This window comes from Andrographis paniculata, unplaced genomic scaffold (assembly GCF_009805555.1).
Source record: "Andrographis paniculata isolate CXL003 unplaced genomic scaffold, ASM980555v1 Contig30END, whole genome shotgun sequence".
Lineage (NCBI taxonomy): Eukaryota > Viridiplantae > Streptophyta > Magnoliopsida > Lamiales > Acanthaceae > Andrographis > Andrographis paniculata.
Genome location: NW_026137563.1, coordinates 2,351,088 through 2,372,591, shown reverse-complemented (window position 1 = coordinate 2,372,591; position 21,504 = coordinate 2,351,088). Strand labels below are relative to the sequence as shown.

The 21,504-nt window shown below is 37.4% G+C and overlaps 5 protein-coding genes and 1 non-coding gene across 10 annotated transcripts; 2 read left to right on the top strand and 4 right to left on the bottom strand.

The window, feature by feature from the left end:
• The first annotated feature begins 285 nt into the window (after positions 1 to 285).
• LOC127246603 (uncharacterized) lies at positions 286 to 2,535 on the top strand. The gene is made up of 2 exons (XM_051268060.1): positions 286 to 694; positions 1,726 to 2,535. The coding sequence occupies exons 1-2, from the start codon at positions 286 to 288 to the stop codon at positions 2,352 to 2,354; spliced, it is 1,038 nt and encodes a 345-aa protein (XP_051124017.1). The 3' UTR covers positions 2,355 to 2,535.
• LOC127246604 (uncharacterized) lies at positions 2,202 to 4,820 on the bottom strand. 3 transcript variants are annotated; one of them, XM_051268062.1, is made up of 7 exons: positions 4,532 to 4,820; positions 4,337 to 4,444; positions 4,129 to 4,259; positions 3,566 to 3,666; positions 3,362 to 3,421; positions 3,014 to 3,171; positions 2,202 to 2,322 (listed from the first exon to the last, which is right to left on the bottom strand). In XM_051268062.1, exons 1-6 carry the CDS (start codon positions 4,752 to 4,754, stop codon positions 3,084 to 3,086), a joined length of 711 nt encoding a protein of 236 aa, XP_051124019.1. In that variant the 5' UTR covers positions 4,755 to 4,820; the 3' UTR covers positions 2,202 to 2,322; positions 3,014 to 3,083. The 3 variants fall into 3 exon arrangements, with proteins under 3 accessions (XP_051124019.1, XP_051124020.1, XP_051124018.1); XM_051268063.1 differs by lacking the exon at positions 2,202 to 2,322 and adding an exon at positions 2,748 to 2,909 and having other exon boundaries at positions 3,014 to 3,168; XM_051268061.1 differs by lacking the exon at positions 2,202 to 2,322 and adding an exon at positions 2,748 to 2,909 and having other exon boundaries at positions 4,532 to 4,818.
• A 28-nt stretch (positions 4,821 to 4,848) lies between these two features.
• Positions 4,849 to 4,921, bottom strand: TRNAA-UGC (transfer RNA alanine (anticodon UGC)). The gene has a single exon. It is a non-coding gene; the product is annotated as a tRNA-Ala (tRNA).
• A 160-nt stretch (positions 4,922 to 5,081) lies between these two features.
• On the bottom strand, positions 5,082 to 6,602 carry LOC127246599 (jacalin-related lectin 3-like). Its single transcript, XM_051268055.1, has 5 exons — positions 6,473 to 6,602; positions 6,135 to 6,350; positions 5,738 to 6,028; positions 5,391 to 5,630; positions 5,082 to 5,327 (listed from the first exon to the last, which is right to left on the bottom strand). Exons 1-5 carry the CDS (start codon positions 6,476 to 6,478, stop codon positions 5,082 to 5,084), a joined length of 999 nt encoding a protein of 332 aa, XP_051124012.1. The 5' UTR covers positions 6,479 to 6,602.
• Positions 6,603 to 7,815: 1,213 nt separating this feature from the next.
• On the top strand, positions 7,816 to 17,659 carry LOC127246598 (uncharacterized). Its single transcript, XM_051268054.1, has 17 exons — positions 7,816 to 8,577; positions 9,503 to 9,798; positions 9,991 to 10,068; positions 10,195 to 10,409; positions 12,059 to 12,151; positions 13,090 to 13,173; positions 13,906 to 14,022; positions 14,490 to 14,595; positions 14,677 to 14,736; positions 14,877 to 14,930; positions 15,242 to 15,299; positions 15,764 to 15,840; positions 16,423 to 16,496; positions 16,702 to 16,759; positions 17,053 to 17,112; positions 17,193 to 17,255; positions 17,352 to 17,659. The coding sequence occupies exons 1-17, from the start codon at positions 8,397 to 8,399 to the stop codon at positions 17,472 to 17,474; spliced, it is 1,797 nt and encodes a 598-aa protein (XP_051124011.1). The 5' UTR covers positions 7,816 to 8,396; the 3' UTR covers positions 17,475 to 17,659.
• LOC127246597 (probable LRR receptor-like serine/threonine-protein kinase At2g16250) lies at positions 17,625 to 21,248 on the bottom strand. Of its 3 annotated transcripts, XM_051268052.1 has the most exons (6): positions 20,900 to 21,248; positions 20,276 to 20,770; positions 18,841 to 20,155; positions 18,581 to 18,715; positions 18,455 to 18,483; positions 17,625 to 18,361 (listed from the first exon to the last, which is right to left on the bottom strand). In XM_051268052.1, the coding sequence occupies exons 2-6, from the start codon at positions 20,697 to 20,699 to the stop codon at positions 17,796 to 17,798; spliced, it is 2,469 nt and encodes an 822-aa protein (XP_051124009.1). In that variant the 5' UTR covers positions 20,700 to 20,770; positions 20,900 to 21,248; the 3' UTR covers positions 17,625 to 17,795. The 3 variants fall into 3 exon arrangements, with proteins under 3 accessions (XP_051124009.1, XP_051124007.1, XP_051124010.1); XM_051268050.1 differs by having other exon boundaries at positions 18,841 to 20,770; XM_051268053.1 differs by lacking the exon at positions 20,900 to 21,248 and having other exon boundaries at positions 18,841 to 20,150; positions 20,276 to 20,475.
• Positions 21,249 to 21,504: the final 256 nt, after the last annotated feature.

Genomic DNA, 21,504 nt, shown 5'->3' with positions numbered 1-21,504 from the left:
TAGTGCAAACTGTTCAAAGGGGAATGTTAGAGAGGGAAATTGCAAAAAAGGGAAATTCATACAAGGAGAGGATATGAATTGGTGGGCAATCGTGGACTATCCCACTGCCTTCTCTTTCCCTTGAAGAAAATGTAAGGATGGATATAATACACCTGATCAGCTTTACTTACAAGCGTTGGTTTTGTGTGTGGCTCTCTTTTCTTATCCCTACAAATGATATACCTATATAATGGGTGCATTTATCTCTTCGTTTTCCTTCCCTCAGCTAGTCATTAGCATATATGAATGATAATTAATCACAGAGTGATATATATGTCAAATCACGAAAATGGCCTTCCGGTGGATAGACCTTGGCCAGAATACAAGTTACCTGAGTTGTTAAGGAGGGGCACGCTCAGAGCTCTCCATGCATCCATTGAAAGCGACTGGGATTGCATCCGGCGGTCGGCGTGCCAGACGGCTGCAGGAAGAGCATTGTGGAATCAGGTGATCCATGACCCTCTGGCTGAGTTGTTTGCAGGGGAGATGTACCTGAAGAGCATTTATGAAAAGATTAAGAAAGACCAGCGTAATAATGCTAGAGAGATTTCTGGGGTGATTCTGGCTGTTCGAACCCTTTGGTTCGATACAAAACTTGAAGCAGTTCTGAATTCCTTTGCCGGTGGAGGAGCACAGGTGGTTCTGCTAGGTGCAGGTATGACAGTTCCTTCTTTATCTGTGTTAGATAAAAAATGTAGTGGGATCTTGAGTCCTGCTGGGAAAAGTACTAAGAATATATAGACAATATTAGTAGACCAGTCCTTAACCTATGATAGTGGAGTGTCATTGATCCTTTGGTTAGTTACTGGCTATTGCTTTGTTAGATGGATTATCAATTCAAAACAATTTCTTGAAAAGGGTAAACACTTCTTAGTAAATAGATTGAGATGATCATACACATTCAATGATCCTTCACGTCGTTGAATGTCACATAACCATAGATACAAACTGATAAAAAAATCTGCTAGGAAAGATTGTTTTAGTATAGCAGCATCTGGATACTAATTTCAGTCTAGTTGTTCAAAAGGGAATACAAGTTTTAGAAATATAATTCATATAGGTTTAAAATAAAGAACTGTACTGCTTAGCCAAGTACAAGTATCAGGAATTGTGAAACTGAGATCCTTTGTCTGCTGGTATCTTGAGGATTCTTGTAGTGGGAAAATACTCTTTGTTGACATTTTGATAAATATTGGTTGAATATTCTTCTGCTTTCTTTCTAACATAAGGAACTGTAGTGAGAACATTTCTAGCATTCTATCTGTTAACTCTTGTAAGAAAGGCATTCATGGTAGTTAAATTCATCCTCATACTTATACTGACATCAAAAGTTGTTATTTGTTACGGCCATCTAAACTCTTTCTAACATTTGTGATTTGCCTGCCTTCCCAGTAGTTCATGAAACCCACACTTATATAGACTTTACAGGAAAGAACGTGAAAATTATCTCTACTGGACTTCTGTTCAATCTAATTAGGATTTAGGAACCAGACCCAACATAGACTACATCTAATTATGGTTAATAGAAATATAACCATACACCACACAATAACACCAATATTCTACCTTCTTTAGTTAGAATGATGGGCATGCAACTAGAAATAAAAGAGTGAATCAAACCAAGGACCAAAAATGCTGAGGTTGTAACTACAAAGATAATTTTGTTAAGCTTTCTTGTACCTGCAGGTATGGATGCAAGATCGTACCGACTAAACTGCTTGAAAGAAAGCAGTGTGTTTGAAGTTGATTTTCCTGAGGTTCTGGAAGCAAAAGCTACAATTCTTGAGGCAGCTATTCATTCGAAGGAGGAACACCATCATCCTGTCATGACAGCAAAATCATTGAGTAGAGTGGCAGCTGACCTGACGGAGGATGACTGGCTTGAAAAACTCCAAATATCAGGCTTTGAATCAAAGAAGAATACAGTTTGGATTCTGGAGGGGATTATTTACTACCTGTCACAATCTGATGCCATGAAAGTGCTTAAAATCATTGCAGAGAATTGCAGTCTCACCAACACAGTGCTGTTAGCAGATTTCATGAACAAACAAGCAACAGCATTATCCAGAGACACTTACCCTTTCCATTGTGACTGGCCAGATCAACTGCTGCCGACTCTAGGATTTTCAGAAGTAAAGCTTTCACAGATTGGCGATCCAGATGCCAATTTCGGATTGTTGCAAGACCCGCTAAATTTGTTTAATAAGATTCGAAGCTTGCCAAGATCAATTCAAACTCTTCCAGATGATGGAACACCATGCGGTCGCTTGTATTTGTTGCAAGCTGTGGGTTCACCAGGTAAAACTAGTTCATGAGACAAAGTTGCAGGCGATATATGTTATTGCATACCATACTTTGAATTTTACATCATAACATAGGCACCATCTCTGTTAGCATCATTAAAGCTTTAGTAAAGCTATGCAAGTTACACAGGCAACATACCAGCTTAAACCCTTGATGCAGGGTTGAAAATAGATTAAATGACAGTTCCTACTACCCATTTTGCAATTTCATTAAAAAGAGGAATAAGAATCAAATTGGCAGAACCAAAAAGAATCAATGTGAACCTATTTTCAGAAATTGCCTAATCATCTCTATAGAGGATCCATTAACTCACATTTTTGGATTGTTGTGATTGTAGCTATTTTACCAAGAGCTGTGCAGACTTACTAACACTGTAAATATCATCCTAGTTACATATAACAACAGCCATTCAATATCCTTTGATGTACATAATAATGTTGAGGCTTAGGGCACCCCTGTTACAAATATATATAATCATCTTTATCATTAGATAGATAAATTGGTGCATTTAGAATAAACCAAATAAAAAAGCCACAATGCTCGCCAGCAACCACAGCTCACATTATCTGAGAAAACAAAAGGCCACTATCAATTTTGTTTGATCTTCAAAACAGTACATAACAGTGGAAACTATCATTCTAGAGAAACTTATAATAAAAAAAAACAGCACCTATTTGACAATATCTGGCTTTCTCTAAAGAAGTTTGTAGTTGAAACGCTTTTTTCCAGAATCAAAGCCATCAGACTTGAAGACAATCATTTATTCCCTGCTCGAAATTGTTTAACGAAGATATTGTATCTTTAAGCGCACTTGCAACTCTCTGCCTGCTGTATAGAGAAGAAAAAAACCATCATGGAGTCATAATAGCACATGGGATGTAACAAAATTCAAATTAGGAAATCTCGACTACTTTCAAATTGACAAAACTCAAAATAGTAACTCTTGACTGGCTTTCACATAATTATAAAGCTACGTTGGGACAACATGATCATACTGTGGTCACAGTATCTTTTATACCTGTCAGAAGTAAGTTGCATCCCTTTCTCTCTAACAATGTCATTAAGAGAAGAAAACGATCTGCAATAACAAGGACAATAAATTTACTCTAAGCATTGTTTCAGGCATAAGGTTTCTATCCCACCCTATGGATGGGAAGCACAGAATTAGATAATCAATTATCAGTTGCAAGCTAGATACACTGAGTAACCAACATAAACTAACCTTATGAGATCACTCAACTTAGCTTCAGCTTCTAGCTTGATTGGATCTCTATCATCAAGCAAAGACGATGCATTTTTCACGATTAATCGGAAAGTGCAGACCTAAGTTTGAACTCAAGACAAAAAAGAAAATTGCAAACATTATTTAGCATGTATACAGTGTGACTAGAAATTTGTTAGAGAGACATCAATATGCAATACATCACTATGATAACATACCTAGAATTCTAACAAAATTAGCTCATCATGTCATGGAGTTTAAGTATACATATTGAGACCTAAATTAAACTTTTTATTGTTGTAAGTACTAATACATAAATCCTAAAAAATAGTCATAGGCACATGTTCAAAGGATATAAAGTGTATTTGGTGTGTACAAATAGCAGCATGAGTAAGTACTAATACATAAATCCTAAAAAATAGTCACAGGCACATGTTCAAAGGATATAAAGTGTATTTGGTGTGTACAAATAGCAGCATGAGTGACATCTGATGTTGTTATTCATATACCATTCTTTTTTTAAATAAAAAAAATCCAAAGTAATAGAAGATTTTGGTGATTACCTCAACTCCGGTATTGGCTTGGAACTCAACAAAAGAATTTCTATCCCGAGGAACACAGTCTCTGGCAGCAGAGATTAACAACATTTGAATCTCACGTAAGTCATTTTCATCAAACTCTGCTTCATTTTTCACTATATAATACGCAAACAGTCAAGTGTGTGAACAAAAAGTAATAATGGGGAAAAGGAGGGGGAAATGAAGGAGATACTCAGTAAGAGGTATGCAGACTGGAGGATATTGCGCGAGGCATCAACTGGAGCTAAAATAAATTTGGCTGATTTCTTCTTTTGCTGTTGCAGCCATTCTTTAGGTCCTGCTAATCACACCAAACATAAACAACTGAAAAGCATAAATAAAGTACGCTAATCCCGCACTCAATGCAATGATGAAGAAGGGTGACTACAAATGCCAATCGAGAACGCGGAGGCAACGCGCGGTTGGAGGAGAGAAGGGAAGAGAGGAATCACGAATGACGAGAGCAAGACGGCCACATTCCGCCTTGAAAATACGCTAGCATCAAATGCTGAACGAGAATACCGGTGCGGCGATGGTGCAACCGGAGACATCAACAGCTGCGGAGCGACGGTAGACGGAATCAACAACGCCGAACGGGCAGACGACGACATGATAGCCGTGTTGGCTTAACTGTCACAAAATAGGACGACGGAAATCAGCAGAGCAAAAAACCAACAAAAAATTTCGGATAATGGAAAAATAACCTGGAGATGCGGGGGATCGAACCCCGTGCCTCTCGCATGCAAAGCGAGCGCTCTACCATTTGAGCTACATCCCCAACTGAGAGAACATTCGAAATTTGTTTTTCATATAGATTGTAAATCACAACTGAGAAAGTATTTTTAACCACAAACGTTTGGAAAAACAGACGCTGCTATTCATGAACAAATAAACCCTAAAATTCATAACAGGAATGAAAATGATTCAGAAAGCTTCCATCACTCGTATTCGGCGTGAACGCCGATGGCTTCCAAAAAGTGACCACTTCTTCCAAAAAATCCGACAACGTTGGCTTTGCAACTGATTGAAGTGAAGAAGGTTCCAATTTCTTTGCCAACGGGTCCATACTTTCCGCTACTTGTGGTGAAGGTAAGTGATCGAATCACATCATATCCAGAAGCAGCATCACTCTTTCCGTAATATCCTTCGACACCAACAACATACTCTTCCTCACCCAGGTCGATCTGCTCACAAAAATCCAATTAGTGATTGAATTTGAACCCTAATTGTAAGTGGAAGAACTAAACCTTTTGTACGACTTCCCTGTCACCGGTGCCGTGCAATGGAGACCAAACTGCCTTACCATCCTTCTTCAGATACTGGAATTGAACACCTGAGAGAGATTTGCTTTCATTGCACAGATAGAGCTGGATCTTATTGACTTTCACGAAAACGCCGTCGTCGAAGGTTCTGCCAAGGTTGCTCCCCCATGGTCCGGGACTTCGATGGTTCTTAGATGTGCTCAGGAATAAACCCTTCAGTGTCTCCTGTACAGTTCATCGAAGACGAATATCAACAAATCTAGGTTATGTACTGTATGCAGAATGTGCACAGTTCACGTATTTAAGAATTAGCGCGTATTGTTTACACTCACTGCCCAAGTAGAATAAGGGGCACCGATTCTCGGAACAACGGCAAAAACCCAGCAAAGAGGCTTCAAATAGAACCCAATTGAATCGACCAACAATTCGCTCCTTCCATGGAATCCGATTATAGCCGCACCTTTCTGGCGGATGGAAGCCTTTTGAACTGTCTCTGACCCAAACGGCCCGTAGTCATTTAGATTTGTGAAAAAACGTAAGGATTTCACGACTTCCCGGTTGTCCTGGTAGCCAACCGTCCAGCAAACTCCCGTCAGATACTCGGTAGGAAAGTCGATGACTATCTGTTCAACATTAAGCACGTATTAATGCACCGAAGAGGCAATCTACATAGGGTTCGTGCTGATTAATTAACATTTGAGTTGCATATAAGTTTACTGAATGAATCACCTTATCCGTGCGAGCTACGCGGTGAGATCTGCCGCCGAGTTTGTTGGAGTATTCCCCCTCGCCATCGCCTTTGAATCTGATGGATTCGACGGTTTCGCTGCTGTATGCAATTACAATTTGTGTAATTGCGACGCTTGCCTTAAAATCAAACTTCTCGCCGGCGGTTCCACCGAACGGACCTATAGTGATTTCCCCGTTGAAAGGGCGTTCCGATCCCTGCATTCAGTTTATCATGCCATCCAAAACCATCAATACATTTATACATACACGTTTATATATAATAGACAAGTAAATTGACAATTGACAAATAACAACTAAACAGATGTGGATGAAAGAACCATCATAAATTTGCCGATCGAATGCTGAAGAGCAAGGCGGAATGAATAGAACAGTGGTAGTGGAGGTGAACGGTAAATTTGCCGATCGAATGCTGGAGAGTGAGGCGTAACGGTACAGTGGTAGCGGAGGTGAACGGTTCAGGAAGGTAGTATCTGGTATTTATAGCTGTTACAGGATACCATTTTTAAATGAATATATATATTTCCTTATATAAATATGAACAAATAATAAATATATAATGATATTAAACTATTTTGATTTATTAGGGGTGTGTTTGTGACGGGGATTGGATTAGATTTTTACTATTTATTTTATTTTTTTTTCAAAAAATTATCAAATTAAACAACTATTTTTTATTTTTTATATTATACTAAAAATCAATTTTATATTCAAAATATCATATCAACTCCTATTTATATCACATTATACAACTATTCAAATTTAAAATTTTTACTATTCAAATTTCAATTTAAAATTCAAAACCCCAAGCAAATACACCCTAGATTGATTTGATTTCCATAATTAAAGTATGGGTAATTTGAATTTAAAGAGGTGTGGGTTATTATAGCGTACATCGGTCCACGGCACGCCAGAAAAAGGGCCACGTCATTAATTGCCATGTAACGGCCTCAAGGAACTTCTACTATAACATACATATTAATATTATATTATCATACTCCATATTATGCAGAGAACAAAACAACATTTGAATTCAAAGAGTAACAAAACTAAAATCAATAATTCAATTGTGTGGCGAAGGAATGAAGTTATGACTGTGAGGTCATGGGTTCAAACCCTCGATACTTCAGATCATTTGAGAGATTTCACGGTCACAAGTCTAAAATCCAACCCTATAGTATCCTTTCAATTATTATTATCACTCAAACATTTCAACTTTTTTTAATACAATCCATGCCCTCTATATTTTATAATTCAAAATCATATACTTAAATCTAATAAAAACTGCCCTATATATTTTATAATTGATTTTATATATAATATTTTCAATTTTATAACGTCATAATATATATACACTTACAAAATATTTTGGCCAGCAAATGCAATATATACAAAAATTTGACAAAAAATAAAATTTTAAAAATATTTGTATTTCCGTATGTTATATCTATTATTATGGGCTTATCTTGTTAGGTTGAGCTTACTGGGCCTGTTTATAAATTCTGGGCCTAAATATAGTGGGCTTGATGAAGTTTTATTGGGCTCATCTGTTGTAACGAAAATAGATACCCATTTTAAGTTAATGATCGGCGACCTTAGAGATTAACAATAATAATAATATATATTTCCCGGCAGAAAATCAGTCTGCAGTCGCCATCAACTGCCCCATTGGGGGGGGGGGGGGAGACTAAAATACGCCGGGGAGTCGCCGTCTTCTTCTTCTTCTCCCCAATCCACAAACTGTCAGTTTTTCTGTTATTCCTTCGAAGCCAAGCCCGGGAAGGGAAGGAAGGAAGGATAAGCGAAACCGAGAATGTATTATCTATGTAGGTATGATGTGTATTGAACAGTGAATGAAATGAAACCCGAAGAAAAGCCAAAAGTCAGCAACGGCCTCTGATCCGTCAGCAGTTTTCACGTTTTTCGAAGGCACCACCATTACCAGGCAGCGCAGAGTTCCGCCGCCACGTGGCGGGAACCATTCAACCTGCTGGTGTGCGTGTCCAAATTCGATTCCTTGGAACCAGAATGGAATACTCCTTGCTTTCGCGAAAAAGCCCGAATTTGTGGGCGTTGGTTCAGACGAGCATAAATTTTTTAGGTGAACCTTTCTATTAAATGTAGTCAGATGGTTTCCCGCATTAACAAGGGGCATCGGGTTCGATTCTTGGTTGGCAGTTGGTGCTGGTTCTGGTTCTGGTGCTTCAACTTCTTCACCTAGTTGAAGAAAATGGCTATTTAAATATGATGATGCGTGTTGCCAAAGGCCGTTCATTTTCTCTCTGCGTCTCTTTGTTTTCGAGCTCCCCCTGCCCTTCCTCCGCCTCGTCATTCTCTTCAGGAACGCTGCAGTTTCATTCCCGAGCTTCATGTTCTTCATCTTCCGATCACTTTCCGATCAGAAGGAAGGCTAACTCAAGCGCAGGTTCGTTTTCTCCACCTTTATTTTCTATAGTTATTTCGTGGGTCGTTTATGAGGCGGACTACTTACCTGACTTGATTTTCCGGGGTTTGTTACATCGACTGAGTGGAGTGAGAAGAGTGCTCTGTTTCATTCACTTTTGGGTAGTAGTTTAGTCTTGCTTTGCTGCTATGTTGCTTCCCAATATTAATCGTGCATGATTTGTTGATTTTATCTATAGTTGAAGTGCAAAATACTATGTTTTTTCTTTTGTGTTTTGGTGGCTTTTTATTGCACACAATCTTTTTATACCAATAGACTGCAAAACTGTTTACAATTTTACAGTGATACTTTGCCCTATCTAGATTATGTTTTATTTTGGATGTTCTGCACTAGTGAATGTTAAGATTCTTTATACAAGTTGATTTCCTTGGTTATGAGCTAGATTTGAAATTTTACGGTTATGTATATATATATGTGCTCTATTTTTACTTTTCTGCAATGGACTAGTGATATTCACTGGTATTTTTCAAGGCTGTGTAGTCAATGCTGGAAAATTCCTGTCAATTTCAGGTAGAATATTCTTTGATTTGGAATTCTCATATGTGTCCATTATTTGAGAATTACATGACTTGGTTTTTGGTTGTGGATTGTTTTATTAGTTTTGAATACATACGATGGAACCTTTTGTAATGAATATGTGCAATATAATGTACCTGAGATGCACCGGCATTTGGGGTGCATGTTGTTGGCTTAAAAATTTTCTTTCTAGATGCTAGTCGGAGTACGTTTTGGGTAAATTCTATTCATTTGTGCACATATTGAACACAACATGTAATGTACCTCATGCGTCAATATTTGCGATACATGGTGTTGCTTTTAACAATTTCTATCTTGATGGTTCTAATAACACAACTCTGATTACACTTTGTTATTGTTTGTTGAACAGGGCACAGTCATTATAATCTGTATACCTGTAGTATCATGGACAAAGTAGCACACAGTGAGAGAACCTTCGATGATAGTGATACGCGTCCTTTTGTATGGTCGTCCCCTGAAGGAGGAAGGAAGATTGATATAGGAAAGCAAATCTTCTGCAATAGATCACTAAACATGAGGAATATTGTTGCTGTTGGGTTCGACATGGATTATACTTTAGCCCAGTACAAACCAGAGACGTTTGAATCCCTTGCGTATAATGGCACAGTGAAAAAGCTGGTTAATAATTTGGGATACCCTTCAGAGGTTTGTCTTGTTTATTATTGATAGGTCTCTCTGCACTATTACTTTCATCACTCTGGAAATGCTAAGTTGAATTCAGAATGCTTGTTTGTGATTTCTGCAAATCTTGTTATTTTTATGACTTTCTAGAATTTGGATTTATCTTATTTGATTGTGATTGAGGTTACTTAGCGTTTGAACACTTGTTCCATGTAGTTGCTGGAGTGGTCATTTGATTGGACATACATGGTTAGAGGACTAGTCCTGGACAAGAAAAGAGGCAACATTCTGAAGGTTTGTGCTGCTTTGTTAGTCGAATTGTGTTCACTTTTATTACAGAAAATCCCGAATATTGGTTTGTTACCTTCTTGGTTCTGGCTCCGTGCATATATAAACTCAATTCGGTTCTGCGAATAACAGATGGACAGGCACAAGTATGTAAAGGTGGCGTATCATGGATTCCGAGAACTATCAAAGGAAGAGAAAATGTCTGCATATGGAAATACATTGATTCGGGATGCATTTGACGAGCCGGAATATGCACTAATTGATACCCTCTTTTCTCTGGCTGAAGCCTACTTGTTTGCGCAACTCGTCAACTTCAAGGATCACAATCCCGGAAAAATCCCAGCAGAGTAAGAGAATTGCTGCTGACATACTCATTTGGTCTCATTTGCTGTAATATGTCATATTCTCACTGCATAGTTTATTGAAGTAACATCCGTGAAGTTCAGGAGATGCCAGCATAGTAAAGTGGCCTTGGAGTTTCTTTCAAGCATTATTTACTTTTTTTTTTTTCTTGTGCACGAGCAATGCTATATTTTTATGTTTATCAAGAAACTTGTTCATTATGTAGATGCAGTTAGTCCTGCTGCATTTTTTTCCTTATAATTACTAATCATTTGCATAATGTGATTCACATGATACTTTGATCATTACTACCGCCAGCATCACCTGCGGCACATATTTCGAAAAAGTATCTGTCTTCTTTTATAGAAGTGATCAACCATTATTACCCAGCTTTACTTGGAAAAGTTATTTCGTTTGTTTGACTTAATCTTGCATTCCTACACTTCACTCATAGAGGTTCTTGGTTAACCATGCCATAGTTGCCTCTGCATGAAAGCTGTGGTATTTTGTACTCATTCTAATTCTACTATTTTGAACTTGTTTCTAAAAGACACTAAATTCAATCACATTTTGAATTAGCTCCTAGTAGTAAATTGATTTATGGCCAACAGTTCATAGTTACTTTATGGTCAGCACTGGATATTGTGCTTGACGGGGGCATCCATGGCAAATAGACTCATGATTAGCTAAATCTAGAGAATGTCAAACTGTTTTGGTTATTCTGATTGTTTGACTGGATGATTAGGCCAAATTTTCAAACTGATTCCAAAAATTGCATGTTTCCTTTCAATAATTTACTTCACTTCACTTTACTTACCACTCCTGTATAATTGTGTAATTTACACCCTGTATAATATATGAAATTGGCAAAACAAAAATAAGGAAAGAAAAGAAAAAGGAAAATTGAAATAACAGAGTTCATAGTCACAATACACTCACAATTTTAAAAGTACTTGAAAATTTCCCATCATGACATTTAGGGACTCTAGCAATGCATGGTTCAACTAGATAATTATTATGATTTTTTCTTATTTGATGTATGCTTTGCTGTAAGTTTTCCTGATCTAGATTTACTTGCAGAGTCTCAATATTGTTCTCAAATTAAAGGTATATTTTATGTTGTAGAATTTAGAATATCTAAGAAAGACCACCCATGTAAAGTTTGATCATATCGTTAATATAATATATTTTCCTAAATTTAAAGATATAAAGGCTCAGCTTGACTTTTTCCAGTATCATATTTCATAGGGGAGTCTAAAACGCTTTAGATCATAGATTATCAATTGGCCTTCCAAATCCACTGAAAGTCTTGTAAATCTGTTTAGCCTCAAATACATTTTCATATGTTGCAATATGAGTCAGATGGCATAATATCCATTAGGCAAAAAAGGGTAGTGCCGAAATCTGAATGTTTTTTTTTCTCTGATTGCATGAACAATGTGTTAGTGTGACAAGTTATTTTTTTCAGTACCACTTTCTAATACTATTTATTGTAATATAATAAGTGAAATACAATTTTAACAGAAAATAAAATAACAATAAAAATAGATAATATGTCTCATGGCAATCAGCTATTGTAAATGCTGCACAGCATATCTTGACTTCTCATGAAGTTAGTCATTCTTATTTAATTAAAATCTCATTCTCATTGCAGCTACTCTCGTATGTATAAAGATGTTCGGGCTGCAGTTGATTTGTGTCATCGTGATGGTACACTAAAAATGATGGTTGCAAAAGATCCAAAAAGGTATATAAAATTGTTGTTGCTTACAAAATGCAAAATAAGTGTTTGGGTTGCATTTCTTGGACTGGACCTGGAACTTAAGTATATCAATTGGACTATCGTTATATTTGGCCCAAATTACGAACATAATCGAGTCACTAGACTCTTTTTCCACGTAACTTACTGGTGCACGACTCCACGTGTCACATCGCATCTATTTCTGCTCATCTAATATCGTTTAGTTAATATGAATATTACATTACATATTTAATGCAAATGGACAAATTACGATGAGCTGGAATGGTAGCATTGTTCACGACTCCATTCCACGTGTCACATCTCATATATTTCGGGCTCATCTAACGTCATTTAGTTGGTATGGATATTACATATTGAATGTAAATGGACAAATTAAGATGAGCTAGAAATGGTAGCATGGTTCATGACTCCACATGCATATCTCATCTATTTCTGCTCATCTAACTTCATTTAGTTGATATGGATATTACATATTTTAATATAAATAGACAAATTAAGACAAGCTAGAACGGCAGCATGCATAGTTGCAAATTCATCTAATAATTCGAGATAGCACAAGTCATTTTATAACTTTATTTTACACATTTGGTGTTCACAGTAACTTTTTTGAAGCTTGTCACGCAGCAGAAATAAATCATCTTTCATCTCATTTTAATTGTATGAAGTGTTTTCATTTAATGAGGTGTTAGCTTGATAATCAGACCACATGCGGCTTATTATCTTCTTTCGGAAGGAGTTTTCACTGGTTAATAATCTAATTTGTATTCATGTGATTAACTGCATGTATATGTACTGTAGTTCCCATGATGAATAATAATATGTCAATTGTCAACTAGTTAGTCTTTTACTGGCCTTGAGTTAATTTACAGAGGATCTAGATTGTTTAGCCACGAATCCTTAATTTTTAATTGTTCATAACATAGGTACGTCAATGAGAACTCCTCCATTGTTCCCATGCTAAAGATGCTTAGAGATTCTGGACGATCTACATTTCTAGTGACAAACAGGTAAAGAATCACTGAACAAATACTAATCTATAGATGGTTCCGGTAATTGAAATTTTTGCTGAATGCGATTCATCTTAAGCTATAGAAAAGCCGTTCTGTTAGTTGTTCAAACACTTCTGCCACTGTCGGACAGTTTTTATGTTGTTCTTTATTCATGTCAATAGTATTGTATCTTTTTCTAGGTTGCTTGCTTAGCATGGGAGCTTCCGTTTCTTTCTGAACTGGCAATTGAGAAGCTTTTGTGATTCATATGCTTCACTCTACTTTGAAACTATTGTGTGTGAAAGACTTTGCATTTACATGGCAATGTTAAATTGTAATGTGTGGTGAATGTTTTTTATCTCCAAGTTGGACAACTTTGTAGTCAACTCCTTCACTGTAGATTGTGATTCTTTTGTGTGATCTGTGGAAGCTATGGACAGAGTACTCAATTCTTCTGATCTTGAAATGGGTGAAGTGGAAACCAAAATGATTTACTAAACTGATGATCTTTAATAATTTAAGTTTTTCAATTATTGCCGAATTTCTATGCAAATGAACATATTTCCTTAATTAAAAGAAGTTTCAATTTATTACCATATGTTTTTTCCTCTAGTTCCATAACCTTTCTCAATGCTTTTAAAGTTTAGGAATCCTAAACCTCAAATGCATAATATGCATTTTGCAAAGAAAATGCGATACAATTTCTCTTTATAACTTATTGTCTGATTAAGAAGATTTCCTTTGGTACAGCCTGTGGGATTACACAAATATCGTGATGAACTTCCTCTGCGGGCAAAGAGCAGTGGATGGGGCATCTTCCTTGAATTTTGATTGGCTCAAGTACTTTGATGTTGTTATTACTGGCAGGTAAGTGTGTCTTGACATTGAAAGGTTTTGACAGCTGATGATTTGTTGATTTCTTTTCTTAGTCATCACTTATCAAAATTTGTAAGGAATGGTTTTAGATACATGAAACTCTGTATATAGTGTCTTGATCTTCCTGTCTCTAATTTACTGCCATGATCCACCCCACAATTCTTCGGAATGAAATTTTTTCATCCTTGATACTCACTTGATGTGTGGACTGGCAATATTTCTGGCTTGCTTTTGTGTCTTATGGAAGTAATTATTTCATTATATTATTTTATTTATTTATTTTTCCATGTTTGAAAGCTGTGCGGTTGAGATGCATACTATATGTCCTTTTTATCGTAGTACTTGTCTTATGCCCTTTAAGCACTGACCAATCTCCAGTAACTTATCAATGCTTAGCCATTCTCCTGCCTAATCAGCGTAGAGTGATTATTTGGTAACATTATACATCAATTGAACAGTGCAAAACCAAGGTTTTTCCATGATGAAATCCGTTCTAGTCTTTTCGAAGTTGATCCAGAGTCAGGTATGCTTCTCAATACAGATAATGGGACGCCAATGCCTCAGGTTAGTTTCCATGTTCGTCGTCTTTTCAGAAACGTGATTCTCTCTCCTTAGGTCCAATCAATTTTTCTTGTGATATGCCAGGTAGACAGTTCTCTAAGGTTGCCTTTGAAGAGGTCAGACAAAAATAGCCAAGTGTTTCAGGTATGCTTATAACCTTCTGTCAACATTTGCAGTGTTGGTGTAAGAAGAGAATAATCATATTGTTTATTGCATATCTTCTTTTGACTTTTCAATCTCTTCAGCTCACTGTTGTAACCAACTATATGGAATTATCTTTTCAGGGTGGAAATGTTGGCCATTTGCATAAATTACTGTCTATTGAGTCCAGCTCACAGGTACTCCATACTCCTATGCCTCCTTTCTACTTTTTAAATTCTATAGATATTCCATTAGTTCAATTGTGCCACCGTGCTATTCAAAACATCAATGCCTTCAAATGGAGGTAGCGTGCTATTTATACCTCATCTTCAATATCCTTCTTGAAGGTGAAATTTGTAAAATTTGAATCTCTATTGGTAACTGAGAATATAAGAAATATCAAGAAACATGATACAGTGGTCAAGTACTATAACTTCATTATCGTGTATTTATCTATTTTTCCATGGTTTTTGGTTTCTGGAATCATGCAACTGACATGTGACTTTAGGTGCTTTATGTTGGAGATCACATCTATGGAGATATTTTGCGGAGTAAGAAGGTTCTTGGTATGTACCCACAATGGCTTATCATTGTAACGCCTAATTGGTTTTATTTTATGATCCTATATGCTACATTGCCTTCTTATATATAAATCCAGAATATTCATTTACAGGAAGCACATTAATTTCAAAAGTATAGTATATACAACTATAGTGGTGTCATTAATCTAGAAGTATTGTTACGGTTGTTTACAGTTTTTCTCTAGAGGCATTCATGTATCCTCGATCATCCTTCTATATATATATTTATATATATATATTTGTGTGTGTGTGTGTGTCTGGTGTGTGTAAGCATTAAGAAAGTTTATGATGAAAACTTGGCGTGCTTTATTCGTTTCCTTGTGTCAATGAAGCCTCTCTATGCTGCTATAGGAATTTTGGAAACCATTGCTATCCTCAGATGACCTCATAATCACAGTATTTTGTTTTGTGTCATGTTAAACTTATCTGGTCTTGACATCATTTTGTAGGTTGGAGAACAATGCTTGTTGTTCCGGAGCTTGAGAAAGAGGTTGAATTTCTCTGGACATTAAGAGATTCCCGCAAGGTATAAATACTGCTACTGGTTTTAATACTTTATATTCTCACAGTTTTTTATGAGGATGAGCCAAATACTGTCAGTCAGATCAGAGCTTGGATTTTCTTAATTTATTTACTATCTGTAAGAATTGTAAACAATAATTATTATAATCAATCTTCTCCTTTGCTGACATTGCCATGTAAGCTAGCAAGAAGTCCTTGGCTCATTATTAATGCTCTGATGAAGTGCATCAGAATTTTCCTTGTGCAAGGGAATGCTTAATCAACATTTACATTTTGGCATTTGAGAAACTTTTAATTGGGAGGGAGTCCTTTGTAAGCAGGTTTATGGATTGATCTTCGAGATAATCCCGTTATCTTTCAATTGATTTTCTTTTCCACGAGGATTATGATTTGGGTGGATGCTTTGGTTTCCAAGCTTCTTTTGGGAACTTGCCACATTTATCAGATTTTCTTTCGATGTTTGACGCGGCTCTATTTAACAGTGAAATGTTCTGATATGCTCTCTGTTTCTGCTACATCCTTTCTGTTGGATTCTTCATTTGGTTATTTACATCTATTGCCAACTCCTTTGTCTAACTTCTCATAGAAACTTCAAATATTGAGGAATACGCGTGACCATATTGAAGACAAGATACATCATCATCTGAAGTGGTCTCTCAGGTAATTATGTACTCAATTCTTTCAGTTTTTGCTTAAGTGATGCTATACGCTTTTAAGTCGTGGTGGTTTATACAAGTAGAAGTACATAATTTTTTTTTTTTTTATGTTAATCCTCACCATTTCTTTAAGCTCCCAAATGCTTGCAGCATTAGAAAATTATATTGTACACTTTTTTTTTATTATTATTTTTTTCTATCTATAACAGGCCTGATAAGAATGTTGTGAATGAGGAAGAGCCACAGGCAGAGCTTGACTACTTACAGGTTAGAATATCATGCTGAGATGCTCGACAAAATAGACTGCATTACCCCATTATTATTTGATTGAGGAAGCATTGTTTGATTTTGTGATGCACCGAAGATATTAATAATCATTGGCAAGTATGGGGGCTAAGTTAATGATCTTCGAAATCTAAAGCCTGCTGTGTGATATTTACTTACCAAAAGTAATCTGTTAAAATTATCCTTTACTCCATGTGCTGTGTTGACTTGTTGGGATGTGTTAAATTTTCAATGAATCTAAAGATTCGGGGACTGAAATGCTGTTGTCGTGTCAGGCTCAGCTGGAGGAAGTGCGATCGAGTCACCAACAAGCGCAACGTGAATGCCATCAAAAGGTACACAAACAAATCATTACACCAATGGATATTATCTAGAATAATAACTGAATCACTTTTTCTGACTGTGGTATTCTCAGTTCCACAAGGTATGGGGACAGCTGATGAAGACGGGATATCAAAATTCGCGGTTTGCACATCAGGTGAAACAACATTTCAAGATCCCCATCCCTATAATTATTATATAATGCACTCCACGACATCGAATTGTTCAATCTTTATTCTTCTATAATCTTCAGGTTGAAAGATTCGCTTGCCTTTATACCAGCCAAGTGACGAACCTGAGCCTCTATTCGCCGGACAAATACTACAGACCGAGCGAAGATTTCATGCCCCATGAATTCGATATCCTTTCTCCATGAATATATATACATATATTTATTGCTTTTGTGTGGGGTTTTATGTCAAAAACATGTACAGCTTGATGTTCTTCTGAAAACCTGATCTTGTGCTGTTTGCAATTGGCAAATGTATAATATGATCGATCATCTTTGTTATCAAGTCGAAGCAAATGATGAATCACAAATATTCTCCAATCTTTACAGTAGAGCTTCTGTACACATGTGATTCTGCAAATGCAATGAAAACACAATCACACACACCCAAAAATCGAAGAGGAGATTAACTCTCTCTCTAAAGGCTTACATTCTTGCATTATATTAATTAAACACACACCAAACCTTTTAGCTGTTTCCATCCTGTCTTTCTAAATCGTGCCCAGGTTCTGGAAAAACGTCGCTGGATGATCTCTTGTGCGAAGATGAATGATCGTTGGCGCCACTGCTCCGGGATCCTGCCCTGTTGGCTTGGCCTGATCTATTAGAGCTGTCGGACGAGCTGCGATGCCAACTGCCAAGGAATGCAGCAGTCCAAGCTTGTCGGGATGAAGCTGATCTCAGAGCCCCAGAATTAAATGTCTCTTCCCTCACGACTTTGAAGGGGTTTTCCAATGCTTTAAGAACTTGCCGCGCCGATGGGCGTCTGGAAGACTTGGGATTCAGACATGACTTTGCCACTATTGCCACTGCCCATACCTCTTCAAGAAGATCATCGTCTATTATGAGGGACTGGTCCACAATCTTCATCACCAGTTCCTTTTCATGCATGCTTATGAAAGGTAAACTGCCGTCCAGCCATTGCTTCGTCTTGTCGTCGTCTAATCTGCTGATTCCAAACTTCCCTGTTATAAGTTCAAGCAAGACTTTGCCGAAACAGTGCACATCGTAGGCGCAGGTTATAGGCGACGATCCTGGAAATATATGGGATACAATATGGTTGGTATAGTTCAAACAAGAATTGAATTATAACTTGGTTTTCTTGCATTGGTGGGGACTTGTCTTACCAGAAGGTCTGTCTCTTTCTCCAGAAGTCCTGGAATCGATGACGTAAATAGAACAGGTGATAAATACCATAGCATAAATAAATTATCTTGAAACTGGATAACAAGATATTAATGTGAAAAACCCACCCTGGGGCATGAAGCAGCTTTGAAATCACATTTTGATGATTGTTATTATTGGCTCCCGGAGTACATACTTGGCTGAAACTTCCAAGTCGAACCTCATATTTGTCGTCGAGAAGGATGCTGCTAGCTTGAATGTCTCTGCACATGGGAAAAGATAATTATGCTAAAAATTGAGTCATAGAATACAGAAGATTAACTAGCAAAACATGAAACAGATTGGAAGCAGATTTATCTATATATTGTCTATGACTAATGCAATATACCTATGGGCTACTGGAGGAATGCATTCATGGTGCAAGTAGGATAAGGCCTCGGCTGCTCCTATCGCAATTTTCAGTCTGGTTATCCAATCCAAAGACTGCAAGTCTTCTTCTGGATTTGTTAACCTGTACAGAGCATTAGAAAGATCTCCATTCGGCATGTATTTGTACACCAAAATCTTGGCATGTTCATCGTCTAAGCAGTGTCCCACAAGAGGGACCAATCTCGGGTGCGACACCTTGCCAAAGAAATCCAACTCTGACATGACTGATTCATTTCTTGATGAATGCAGGTCGACTCTCTTAATAACTACTCGATGCTCTCCTTCCAGTATGCCATGGAACAGATCTCCCGAGTGCCCGCACTTAATCAGGTTTGCTTTGCTGAAATTTCCTGTTGCTTGGAGCATCTGGCTGTATGTAAATGCCTGTCCCAAATTAGAAAGATCGATGAAAAGCTTGGGAGATTGATCAGTACCTCCTGGAACAGCTCTCATAGTTGGATTCTCTCCTCCACTGTTATCTGTTCTTACTCTGCTGCAAACTCTCATAAGCAACACTGTTCCTGATATTACAGCTACAATGAAGCCAAGACCACCAAAAACTCCAATCATAATGTATGAAAATCTCTTTCTGCTCTTACTGTTTTCTGAAACTGGAGGCTGAATTGGCTCTCCGCTCTTATCATTACCATAAGATAAATTTTTGTCCGAGTAAAATTTCCTACAGACCTCAGAATTTCTCTGACCAGAAGCTGTAAAGCAGTTATTAGAAGAGATAATGGTGACTCCTGCAGCTCCATGTGGAACTGATCCTTCAAAATAATTGTTGGACAGATCAATGATTTGGAACTTTCCATTTCCAATCACAGAACTCAAATTTCCATAAAACTGATTGGTAGATAAGTTGAAGATCCTACCAGTGGTATTGAAAGAATTGAGGTTCGGGAAACCACCGGTGAGATTATTCCTGGAGACATCGAAAATTTCCAGCTGTGTAAGGTTCTGAAATAAGCCATCTAACAATGGACCCTGCAGCTTATTATTGCCAACCAACATCTTTCTCAGATTTTTCATTCTTTTCAGCTCCTCAGGCAGTGAACCAGACAAAGAATTGAATCCAAGATCAAGTTCCATTAGCTGAGGAAGATCTCCAAGCTGAGGTGGAACGACTGCACTCAGGCTGTTCCTACTTAAGTTTAGAAACTTGAGCCTTGAAAGTGAAGTAAAACTAAGAGCAATCCCACCAGATAAATAATTTGAAGACAGGTCAAGTCTAGTAAGATTATGAAGAGATGAAAGCTCGGTTGGAATCTGCCCTGTCAACAAATTCCGCGAAGCATCAAGAACTAACAACGAAGATAAATTCCCCAATGCAGGTGGCATACCTCCAGTAATGAAATTGTTGGATAAATATAAAGAATTAAGCCTGCTCAAACCTCCAATTGACATAGGAATTGAGCCGTAAATCGCACTGGATCGGAGATCGAGAACATGAAGATTAGTTAGCCTCGTGCCCAACCATTCTGGAATTGATCCGTTCAGCACGAATCCTGAGGCGTTGAAAGTAATTAGCGAAGGAAGTTTCGATAGAGAATCTACAGAGAACCGTGGATTTTGCTTTCCTTTCCGAGTTCTTCTTAAACCGAACAAGTTTATTCCAATGACTGTATCATTTCTGCAATCGATTCCTTTCCATGGCGTGCAGGGGTTAACTCTCCTCGGCCAATCTCTTGCTCTGATTCCGAGTGATGCTCTGAGGTCCAGTAAAGCACGCCACTCGGTATTGTTCACAGTTTGGGATACCGCTGAGTTGAGAAACAAGTATATGACCGAAAGGAGAAACATCGAGCGAGCTTCCATTGTTTCTATTCAGAAACCGATTGTAGCCACTTCCTCTGCTGAATTTTACTCTACGAGCACCATAGCCACCTCTACATCAAATACCAAAACAAAAATCGAAAATTTAGGGCACAAAATGAATGTCGGAGCTAGCGATTGCACTACGCCAAGTGTAAGTACAAAAGAAGCGCAGAGGCGCATGGCGGTGTAAATGCGCATACCTCAATCATCACGAGCTTCGTCCTTTCTCCATATCAATGCGAGCTCGAACGAACCTTTTCGCGTGCGAGCTAGATGCTTTGTGGTGTGTATTCAAAGCAGAGTAAAGTATTCAATGACGAAAACGACGCTCTTCAACGACCTCAAACGTGCAGAGCTAATGTTGCTATCATAACAAACACGGCAGCTATTAATGAACGACGCGGTTTTTCCGGGACAATCCGCGGCGGCTCCGGCCACCCGCGCTTGACTACTCTCCCCGTGCCGGAACGGAGTTCGCAGTTCCAGTGCTGCTTTCACCTTCAACTCCAATGGCGACGGTTCGAATCACAGGGATAGTAAAGGATAATATTATTACCTACAAACTATAAACAATATATATTAAATAAACAAAAAATAGCCATCCATCTTTTTTTCCAATATTTTTAATTATTTCAATAAATCATTTTAATATTTTTTTTTTTTTTAAAAAAAAAAAAAACTAACAATGGATCCCACCACAAAATCGTCCAAATGAAACGTTGAAAAACATTTATGTGAAAATAAATATTAGAAAAAAAAATCAATTTTGATCCCAGTATAATCAAAATTAATCAATTTTGGTCCC

Bases quoted from the DNA above. Each gene is read 5' to 3' on its own strand.
- LOC127246603 (XM_051268060.1), top strand. From the start codon at position 286: ATGATAATTAATCACAGAGTGATATATATGTCAAATCACGAAAATGGC. The intron at 695-1,725 runs GTATGACAGTTC...TTGTACCTGCAG, and splicing joins GGTGGTTCTGCTAGGTGCAG to GTATGGATGCAAGATCGTAC.
- LOC127246604 (XM_051268062.1), bottom strand. From the start codon at position 4,754: ATGTCGTCGTCTGCCCGTTCGGCGTTGTTGATTCCGTCTACCGTCGCT. The intron at 4,260-4,336 runs GTATCTCCTTCA...CGTATTATATAG, and splicing joins GTCTGCATACCTCTTACTGA to TGAAAAATGAAGCAGAGTTT. The intron at 3,422-3,565 runs GTTAGTTTATGT...TTGTTATTGCAG, and splicing joins AAGTTGAGTGATCTCATAAG to ATCGTTTTCTTCTCTTAATG.
- LOC127246599 (XM_051268055.1), bottom strand. The intron at 6,029-6,134 runs GTGATTCATTCA...AATGTTGAACAG, and splicing joins GCGTAGCTCGCACGGATAAG to ATAGTCATCGACTTTCCTAC. The intron at 5,328-5,390 runs GTTTAGTTCTTC...TTTTGTGAGCAG, and splicing joins ACAGGGAAGTCGTACAAAAG to ATCGACCTGGGTGAGGAAGA.
- LOC127246598 (XM_051268054.1), top strand. From the start codon at position 8,397: ATGATGATGCGTGTTGCCAAAGGCCGTTCATTTTCTCTCTGCGTCTCT. The intron at 12,152-13,089 runs GTATATAAAATT...TTCATAACATAG, and splicing joins GTTGCAAAAGATCCAAAAAG to GTACGTCAATGAGAACTCCT. The intron at 15,841-16,422 runs GTATAAATACTG...AACTTCTCATAG, and splicing joins CATTAAGAGATTCCCGCAAG to AAACTTCAAATATTGAGGAA.
- LOC127246597 (XM_051268050.1), bottom strand. From the start codon at position 20,699: ATGGAAGCTCGCTCGATGTTTCTCCTTTCGGTCATATACTTGTTTCTC. The intron at 18,484-18,580 runs GTGGGTTTTTCA...CATCGATTCCAG, and splicing joins AAGCTGCTTCATGCCCCAGG to GACTTCTGGAGAAAGAGACA. The intron at 18,362-18,454 runs GTAAGACAAGTC...ATATATTTCCAG, and splicing joins AGAAAGAGACAGACCTTCTG to GATCGTCGCCTATAACCTGC.